Here is a 10,309-nt window from a genome sequence, read left to right on the forward strand (position 1 = left end):
CAGTTCTAAGTGTTTTTAGTGGGGTTTGAAGTATTTGTGGATTTTAGCTACCAGAGGGGTTGTGATACACATCCCCATAAATACAGGGGTTTACTGTACTCTGTTTTCCTTTCAGCTCTGAATGACCTCATAGGTCCCAGCACTTGGTCTTTGGCCTAAATTGTATATTGTATTCTATATGCTACTTGTATTGTTTATTTTCAGGGGGACATCACAGGAGCTCTCACATCATATCGCAGAGCCCTGCAGGCTTCCCCTCAGAGGGAGCTGCAGCTACTAGCCCTACACGAGGTGGCTTGGTGTCACCTTTTGCAGCTCAACTGGAGCCATGCCCAAGGTGCCTTTGCAAACCTGAAAAAGGAATCCCGATGGTCCAAAAGTTTTTATGCCTATATTTCTGCTGGTAAGTTTGCCCTAAGTAGTTATAGAGGTAATTACAAGTGTTAGGTAATTAGATAAGGGTCCTTACCTTTGAGCCACTTACACACACACATTGCATTTCAAAATCATGTTTGGATGTATTGTGTACATTTTGAGTTTTACTCTGGAGATTGATGTGTGAATACCCTAATTTTTTAATATTCATAAAATGAGTACTGATGAAAATGTTGTGTCTGTGCATTACACGATTTTCAGTATGCTGATGGTGCATCACTTGTGGTTGTAGTAAAGCCTCCACTTATGAGAAATGCAACCTCAATCGGGACATGGACCAGATCAGGGAGTGGTGTAGTCGGTGGGTTATGACGCTGAACTCCAGTAAAAGGAAAACACTATTAATTAACAGATCTCCTACAGATTTCCCACCCCATCCTCCCCTGCAGGTGGATGGAACTTTGCTGAATGAGTCTGAAGCTTTAACTGTTCTAGGTGTAAATTTTGACTCACATCTATCTAACTTTTGAGAAACATCTAATGAAAGTTTCAGTAAATGCTGCATGCAAGTTAGGTGCTGTTCATAAGGCCTCATATATTTATACAGTAACAGTGATAAAATCAATGCAACCTGTTTTAGGTCATATGTGTTTCCTGGAATACTGTTCCCCAGTGTGGATGTTTGCCTCTGCCAGATATTTATCCCTTTTAGATAGAGTGGTTCTTAGTGGTAGGTTTCTGTTTCCTAATAGTAGCAGTTATGAATTGGACCATCGATGGGTGGTCTCTTGTTTATCACTTTTTTTTTTATAAGTTTAAGTTGTATTTCAACAGAGATCTTTCACATTCTCAATTGATCCTGATCCCCTTTATCTGCTAAGATCAACCAGATTCACTGAACAGCACAACTAATATGCAGTAAATGTGCCTCGCTGTCGAACTTCTCAGTTCCAGAGGTCCTTTATTCCTTGCATGTTGGACTGTGGAACAGCCTCCCAGAGGATGTCGTGCAATTGGAACTTCAGAAGTTCAAGTGAAAATGCAATGCATTATTACGCTAATACTATTCCTCTTGCATTTTAATATATTTTGTACAGTACCTGTTTATTTATAAATTTTTTTCTTTTCTGATAAGTGGGATCTCCTCTTTCTGTATTTCACTTTACTTCCTAATGAACACCATATTCTTTGGAAGCTTGAATTTCAAGTCAGTGGCCCTGTGGGCTTATTCCATATGAATAGGTTTCATCTATTGAATAATATCATAATAATATGTAGGTCCTTCCGTATTTAAATGGGCAAGTTGACCTTTAAGAGGCTGTCCATCTGTTGTGAAGTCCAACAGTGCCTAACTGTCTAACATTCTAGGCATTCGGATCTACAAGCATCATCTTTGTCCTAGTAGCCACCAACAAAAGAATCCTGTGAAGGTAGTTTTGGAATTTGGCTGAAATACTGATGATTCAAATGAATAAAGAAAAAAATTTGCTTCTTCCTTTCTACCACCTAACAAGATATAGTGGTAGCATTTCCTCTTGTACTGTACTGGTTTTGTGAATGCATACAAACAAGAAAACATTCATAAAATCAAAATTACTTAAGTTTATAGACCAAAATTTATATACTGTACAGACTTTATATTATATAAATTGTTTATCCTAACTATGTCTACTTTTGTGTGTGTGTGTGTGTGTGTGTGTGCGTGCTCCTGTGTCCCTTATTATAATACTTTATAATACTTAGATGTACAGGCAGTCCCCAGTTATCGGTGGCCTTGGTTATTGGCGATCCGGTTTTATGGCACTTTAGTGATAACGATAACTGGATTTTTGACACTAATCTCCAGTTATTGGTGCTGATCTCCGGTTATCGGCGCCGATCCCCGGCTATTGGCGCTGATCCCCGGTTATTGGCGCCGATACCCAAGGATTGGCGCTATTATTGTCGGTTTTCGGTTATTGGCGATTTTTGGTTATTGTCATGCTGTTGGGAACAGAACCCCCACCGATAACTGGGGACTACCTGTATTCTTATAAGGCTTTTAGTCTGGTTAAATATTCTAGTTTCAGATTTTTAACAGACTTATTTATCCCAAATAAATTAATAGCACTATCATCCCTCCAGTGTGCTTAGGTGCGTTAGGTCGATATGAAGAATGCTCGAGGGGCATGATGGAGGTTCCCACCCTAGTCAGGCGATCAAACCATGCTCTTGAGGCATTTCTCTTGAGACGGGCACTGAAAGTAAGTTACTTTCTTGTAAGTGATACAGTTTGAGAAAGTCTTCTGAGTAGGTCTTGATACAGTGAACTCCTCAGATCAAGGGGGATGCGCATCCAGAGCTCCCTCACCTAACAGCTAAAATCCGCGAATACTTAAAAACCCCGCCAAAAACACTTAGAACTGCCCATTTTGATAGTTTAAACACAAGAAAAACCCTGTAAAAATGCTTATACCTTAGTATTTTAATACTTTTATCACAAAAAGTGCATGTATTCATGAAAATTATATGAAAATACAGTAATTAGTGAATATTTCTCGGTGAAAAATACCACGAATGGGCGAATTTTCCGTGTATAATGGGTAGATATGTTCCACAGAGAAACCTGCGAATGCATGAGTCTGCAAATCGTGAGAGCACGAATACGGGGGGTTTACTGTACTTTGCGTACCATAAGTACTATTTGGATGTAACAAACTGTGAATTTTGAATAGTTGTATGATTACAAAGTGTACGCGACATTAAATATGTCGATTTTTTATATGATTTGAAAATTGTGTTATAAGAACAGTGAGATTTGTGGTAATGATGTGATGGATTTTATAATTTGGAGTAGAAGGCAATAATGAAAAATCCTTCTTTGCAGTCTGATTTTTCAGTCAGTAATCTTATATTTCAAAGATGCTTTCATCAAAGAGAATTTGATAATTTTGCAAAGGATTAGTATTTTAGTTACAAGGATATCCCTGCTTCAAAAATATGTACTGATAATATTTACAGTATCAAGATTATTCTGATAATCACAAAGTTATGCACAAAATTTTTGCCATTGTTATTAATACTGTATGCCTTTTTTTCCAGTCCAAAAATGACGTCGTATCCAAAAACTACTGTTTATTGCGTGCCTATGAGCTTCTGTACTTATGGAATGCTCTATCTTCGTGTTCCTTGCAGCATAGACTCCAGATGGTTGAGGGTGAGTCTGGAAGATGTTTATGTATGTCACTGTAGATCTTTTCATTGCATGAGTTTTGGCCTTTCAAAATTTCCTCAGATAAATTTTGCAGAATATTGTTTCGCAGGACATTGTGAATATGCATCTTATTTAAAACAACATAGTGTGTTAATGATTATAGTGAATGTTAAATGTACCATTTGTAGGTTTTGTATGTGGCAACTTACTGTTAAACATTATCATTCTTGTCTCTATCAGTTTTTCTTTTTGTATCTTTGTTGTTAATTTGAAATCTTTCTTAATTTTTGCATGGTACTTTGGAGTTGCTCCATATAATAAATAACTGCTGCTGCAGTTCATTTTGTGGCTTAAATTTAAATTAGTTTTTTTAATCTCTTCCAAAACTTTTTCATACAGTAGCTCCTTGGTATACAAATTTAATTACCTCCAAATTCCAATTTGTATACCCTGTATCAAAATGTTCATATATTAATCCGAATATTCTCATAAGGAATATAATGGGAATTCAGTTAATTCATCCCACTTGTGAATTTCTCCCCATGCCCACCCTTTGTACCTACTTTAATACAATTATTTTAAGTGCAAGTACAATATATAGTTGAATGATAACCATATTCAACAAAATAAATAAAAGAAGGCATTTCACAATAAAATTCAATATAAAAGATGAACAAAATCATGCCACCTGTTGAGGAGAGAAGACGACGACAGCAAAAACATCACTGTATGTATGTAAAAGCAGTAATAATTTTCACATAAAAAAATACAAGGGAATTTCACAATAAATTCAACAATGATACAATATAAAAACAATCAAATGCAATAAAATAACAATAAAAAATTGAAAGATTCTTACTTGAGCTGAGTGAGACGGTAGAGAGGAGAGGGAGGGGATGGTGGTGGGTTATTGGGTGAGAGATGGGGTCCGCTTCCCACTGACTTCCCAGCTGGGGCCGGGCTCGATGATTTTTCTCCTTCACTACATTTCTCCCGTTTCTTTCACTTGCACTCGATTCGCCCGAATCACTTCTTTTTGTTACGGTAAAATACCTATCGAGTGACACTTGCTTTTTACGATATTTTGCGCGCCTTGGATTGTTTGTTGAAACAGATTCCTTGTTTAAACTTATTTGATCTCTTTCCTTTTCTGACTTGCATTCTTTACTTATTATTTGTTTGCAAAATCCTCATGTTTATTGGATTATAATTTTAAATTCCGCTTATTGCCAACAGTGTTGATGTTTGTGGCATGTACTTAATCTCTCTCTTCTGCACCCAAGATCATGTAAAAATGTTGATCGATCATACACACGAGAGATTTTCACATCTGCCAAATGCTGATTACTCTCTCTCTCTCTCTCTCTCTCTCTCTCTCTCTAAACACTACACACACACACACACACACACACACTTGATTCCTTTGATTGTCCTTGCAAAATGTGAATAAAATTGATTTTATCAACCTTTGCCTACTGCAACCATTTCGGTTTCCTGGAGGGAATCCTGTCTCCTCCTTCCTCAGTCCCGGCCGGCTGCGCACCATTTTCCACTAAACAGCTCGTGAATTGAATTTTTAGCTCGTACACGTAAACAAAATTCTTTGAATATTTTACCTTGTATCACAAAAATACGAATAACAAATCATTGTAAATTGTACTTTAGCAGTCTTATGCAGTAATACTTATTTTTGGAATTTTATCATTTGTTGTTGTTGTTGTGGTTCTCCAGACCTCTGTTATGCCAGGAAGCCTGCACCGCTAAGAAGGACACCACGCTACTGGATCTTGGACCATAACTGTGTGTGGTAGTGGATGTTGTGTTGTTATCATACGGCCACAAGTTAGGCACCTACCAAGAGATGTGTAATTGTGTGGACTAATCTTGGCAGAGTGGACATATGTCTGTTTGGGTGTTGTCTATGCGGTGTTTGTAGGTGTTTAGTGATTGGTGATGACCACAGCGAAGTCGAAACAGGTGTACTCCTCTCCAATCTTAAGAGCTGGTTCTGTGCTGCTTGTTGGTGGGGTGCCAGTATTTTGTTGTTGGGAAGGTTATTAAGTGCTTGTCTGGTGAGGTGAGAGTATGGATGTGCTTTTTGTTTTGTGTGATGTTTGTGGGTGGTGGTATAGAATTCAAGATATTTGTATAGTGTCTGTGTGGTGTATTCCATTTGCCTGTGTGTTGAGGGTGGTCGTGAAAGAATAGCATGGGCTGTTTGTGTTGCCATGACCGATGCCAAGAATTGTGTGCCTCTCATGTCTAAGTGTTGCCTGATGGTGAGAATCTTGGTTTCGGCGTGTAAGTGTTCTATTGGTGTGGATTGTGTACTGCCAAGGATGATTCTAAGAGCTGTGTTTTGTATTATTTGTAGTTTGTTTAGTTGTGTGTTGGATATGGCAGGGTGCCAGGCTGGGCTGGCGTAGTTTATTATGGAGCGGATGTATTGTTTGTACCATACTGTGATGAGCGCTTTTTGTCCAAATGTTGTGCCTGTTAGTGATCTTAGTGCATTAGTCTAGGTCTGCATTTCTTGGATGAGATGTTACTGGGACATGTGAGACAAATGACATTGAAGTGTTGTATGTGACTCCCATGATTTTTGTTTGTGTGTGTGGTTAGGTAGGTGTTCAGCGTTGCTGTGGTCTGTACTGATGTTCTTTGTTGTGATCAGTGAGTAGTGTACTTGTGGATTTTGTTGGTGCTAGCCTGTAATCTGTTTTGTGTGGAGCCAGTTTTCTGCTAGTTGTGTAAGTCTGTACTTGTGTGGAGTGCATAGCTTTGTCTGCATGTATTGATAAGATTGTTAGATCGTCTGCATATGAGGAGATGTATATGTTGTTAGGTGGTGTTGGTATGTCATGCATGAATAGGTTAAAAGTGTTGGGCTTAGGGACGGGAGCCTTGTGGGACACCGTTCGGGAAGTTTCTGATTTTGGATGACTCGCCATTGTGTGTACAAATGCTTGTCTGTCTGTTAAGTAATTGGCGAGCCAGCGTTTGGTGTTGTTGTGTAGTGTGGTGTTGTAAACTTTGTTGATGAGAAGTGGTCTAGAGATGGCGTCAAAGGCTTTACTTATGTCTATTGTGATTAGCAGTGTTCTTTGTGGTGGGCGTCTGGAGTTAATGCCATCTTGTATTTTTTGTGTAAGGTTGGTGAGTAGTGTTGTTGTGGAGTGGTGTGGTCTGTAGCCATGTTGAGTGGGTGACAGTGGTATGTGTGGTGTGGTTTTGCGTAAGATGGGAGGCGTTCTACTACTTTTGATGGTGTGCAGAGTAAAGTTATAGGTCTGTATGAAGCTGCTTGTGTAGGTGTTTTGTTTGGTTTTAGAAGTGCTATTATTTTCCCCAGTTTCCAAATGTGTGGTATAATTTAGTGTGCGTATGAATAATTGGCTATGTTTGTCAGTGTTTGTGTGCCATGGGGACCTAGATGTTTTAAATGAATGTTTGAAATGTTATTGATGCCCATGGCTGCAGAGGTTTTAAGTTGTTTAATGATGCTAGCAGTGTCTTCTGTTGTGGCTAGTATTACTGTGTAATCTAATGGGAACTGTTGTTTGCGTCTGTAGATGTGTCTGTCTTCTTTGTATTTGCGTAGGTGGCTGATTTTTGCGTAGTGGTTTATTAAGATGTTGGCTTGTTGTTTGCGTGAAGGGATCTTGTCAGATGTGGTGATTGAGGCGTGACTTTGAGTGTTCCCACTGTTTGAATTGATGAGACTGTTGATAGTTTTGTGTAGTTTGGATGGGTTGGTTTTCTGTAGTCTAGTGTACCTTGAAAAGTTTGCCAGTTCTCTGTCTGTTTTTGAGTTAATTTGGTGTTTATTTCTGTGTTTAAATCATGTATGCGATTTGTTGTGATTTGTGTGTGTGGGGTTGGTGTGTTTCTTAAATTGTTTCGTTCTGTTATGAGTCTGTTTATTCAGGCGTGAAGTTTGGGTTGTAGTGTTTTCTGTTGCCTTTAGGAACGTTTCTTTTGTCTGCATTGTTTATTATGTCGTTGAATTGTATTGTTGTATTGTTTAGTGTCTGTGATGATGTTGTGTGTGTGGGGTTTAACTCCTGGAAATGAGCCTCAGTGGTTTCCAAGTATTCATCCCAGGCAGCGCTTATAGTTAGGGATGGTGTGTCTTGTGTGAGAAAGTGTCATGTGTGGTTCGGAGTGTTATTAAAATAGGAAGGTGGTCTGATGAAAGGTCTGTGTTTTCCATGTGATTGATGGTGCTATGTTGGGTGAGCAAAATGTTATGTCTGGGGAAGTGAGACTAAAGTTGGCTTGGTGTGGTATGTGTGTGCATATCTGTGTTATTTTAGTATGTATAGCTGGTCTAATTGTGTTGAGATGTCTGTGCCTCTTTGTGTGATGTCTTGGTGGGCGTACCAGTTCTGTGATTTGGCATTGAAATCTCCTCCCAGAAGTATATCTGGGAGGGTATTCAACGCCTGCAGTCTAATTGTGAAGTTTGCTGGTAAACCCGGTGAATATTCTGGAGGGATGTATGTGTTGATGATTGTGATTTGTTTATTGTGCCCTATTTTGATATTAAATGCTTGTAGTTCTGTATGTCTGTCTACTTGTGTTAGTGTTCTGATGTGCTGCATTTTTTCAATGTAGGATATGTTATAGGTGTATGTATGTGATGAGGCCTCCGCCATCACCATGTTGTCTGTCTTGTCTGATGGCTGTGTAATTTGGTATGTTGGGTGTTTTATGTGTGTGTTTCAGTTTTGTTTCTTGAATGATGGCTATGTGGATCTTTTGTTTGTGCATGAAATGTTTTAGTTCAATGTGTTTGTTGCGAATGCCGTCAATGTTTAATTGTAAGATGTTTATGTTCTGCGATTATGTCTAAGTGTGTGAGTGCGTGTATTTAGTGGTGCATTTCTGTGGGCGTTAGGTGAGTGTGTGCTATGGGGTGTTGGTGTTTGTGGGGATGTTTGATTTGTAGGAATGGGTGATGGTGTTCTGGGATTGGGGGAAAGTGTGGTAGATGATGGTGATCTGTGTGGTGTTGGTTGGTTGGTGTTTTGTTGGATAGGAAGTGCTTGTTGTGTATTGTTATTTTGTTTGTGTGTGTGTGTGTTATGGCATATGATGCACTTCCAATGTACATTGTAGTCTTTAGTGTTCTCAGTGGTGCATCTGAAGGTGTACCCACCCACCACACAAGTTGCAGTGGACTGATCCACCCCGGCGCGAGAAGCTGTGACTCGTGTGCTGCAGATGGGACATGTGTAGGGGCCTGGGTTTAATTCTATGTCACCGGCTAGGATTAATTGTAGGGATATAGTAGCCGGGTTACCATATCCCTTCAGAAAAAACTGGAGATCCAGTTGTGGCGCCGCCACCCGGGCGCGGTACCCTGCGGAGCATTGGGGAGCCACTCCTCCTCCTCTTCTCCCCTCCCTTGTCTTCGCAGTGGGGTTGTATTGTGGACGTTTGATCCAGGCGGCCGTCGTTCCACCGCCATCTGGAGAGGTCCCACGACGATGACGCGTCCACTCCAGAACCTATCATTTGTATAGGAACTATTTGTGTTTACTTCGTATTACGAAAATACGAATAACAAATTCGTATGCCGAGGAACCCCTGTACTTTCATACTGTACTTTAGCGGTCTGACTGCAGTAATACTGTACTTATTTTTGGAATTTTATCATTTGTATAGGAACAAATGTGTACTTAACAAGCTGTACTGTAACTTTTTCCCAAAAATGAATTATCAGTCAAGTGCTTTACATGTGTTAACAAACATCTAAACAGTTTTGTCATTTTCTTTAATTCCATTCATTACACTTTTGCTCTTTTACAAAGCTAGCAATCACCTTTGCTTTTGTGAGGTATATTTATTGCAAATTTTGAGGTGTAAGCTTTTAGGAACAACAATCTGTGGAATTCAGTTGCAAAAGCAAAACGCATTTTAGGCAAAGGTCTTCTCTGGATTTGTATTGATCCTCATTTTCCTGAGGATTAGGTTTTTCTATCCAAGTAGGTATATGATAACAGTAAGATTGTCAGTTATGTCTTCCCCTGTGAATCCTTTACAGTTTAGTGGAAAGGAAGAATGACTAATTTTCATGGTTTTTAATGCCCTCAGAAATCTCCAAGACATGATGGCTATTACAAAACATTCTTGTCTGAATATTTTTCCAGAATGTCCCTCAAGGTTCTTTGCAGTGTCCCTTTGGCACCTTGCTGCAACCCCTTTCATTCCTTTCACTGTACCTCCGATCACATTCTCTTTCTTCTACCTTATTTTACACCCTTTCCTAACAATTATTTTTTAGTGCAACTGAGATTTTCCTGTTTACCTTTAAAGCCTTTTTACTCTCAATTTCCCTTTCAGCATTGAATGACTTCATAGGTCCTAGCACTTAGCCTAAATTTTAGATTACATTCCATTCCATTTCCCAGAATGTCAAGCAATGGGACAGTGCGGTGATAACGAGGGTCTTCGCCATCTTATTATGGCAGCTATACTTGACACCATGGGCTCCACAGATGATGCCGTGGATCATTTTCGCCTTAGTGTACAGCACGGACTATTGAACCCTGAAGAACTCTGTATTCCAGCTTTTGCATCTTACGAATTGGGCCTCTTGCTTGGTGCTAATGAAGGGGTAAGACATTGTATGATGTTTGAGAGTGTGTACGTATATATCCCAAAGGAAATATGACGATGTTTAGTTATTGTAATTATTTTTAAGATGATGAACCCTATTCATATGGAATAAACCCA

General features: G+C 39.2%; 1 protein-coding gene across 9 annotated transcripts in view; it reads left to right on the top strand.

Annotated features, from left to right (window-relative positions):
- LOC136844387 (tetratricopeptide repeat protein 39C-like) overlaps positions 1-10,309 on the top strand; it is a 43,865-nt gene that overhangs the window by 12,523 nt on the left and 21,033 nt on the right. For all 9 annotated transcript variants that reach the window (XR_010854868.1, XM_067113481.1, XM_067113502.1 and 6 more), the window contains 4 exons: positions 205-403; positions 2,500-2,618; positions 3,457-3,571; positions 9,985-10,190. Coding sequence is in view for 8 of the 9 variants with exons in the window: in XM_067113481.1 (XP_066969582.1) it covers positions 205-403; positions 2,500-2,618; positions 3,457-3,571; positions 9,985-10,190 (639 nt within the window). In the remaining variant the exon portion in view is untranslated. The remainder of the gene's footprint in view (positions 1-204; positions 404-2,499; positions 2,619-3,456; positions 3,572-9,984; positions 10,191-10,309) is intronic.

This window comes from Macrobrachium rosenbergii, chromosome 2 (assembly GCF_040412425.1).
Source record: "Macrobrachium rosenbergii isolate ZJJX-2024 chromosome 2, ASM4041242v1, whole genome shotgun sequence".
Classification (NCBI taxonomy): Eukaryota; Metazoa; Arthropoda; class Malacostraca; order Decapoda; family Palaemonidae; genus Macrobrachium; species Macrobrachium rosenbergii.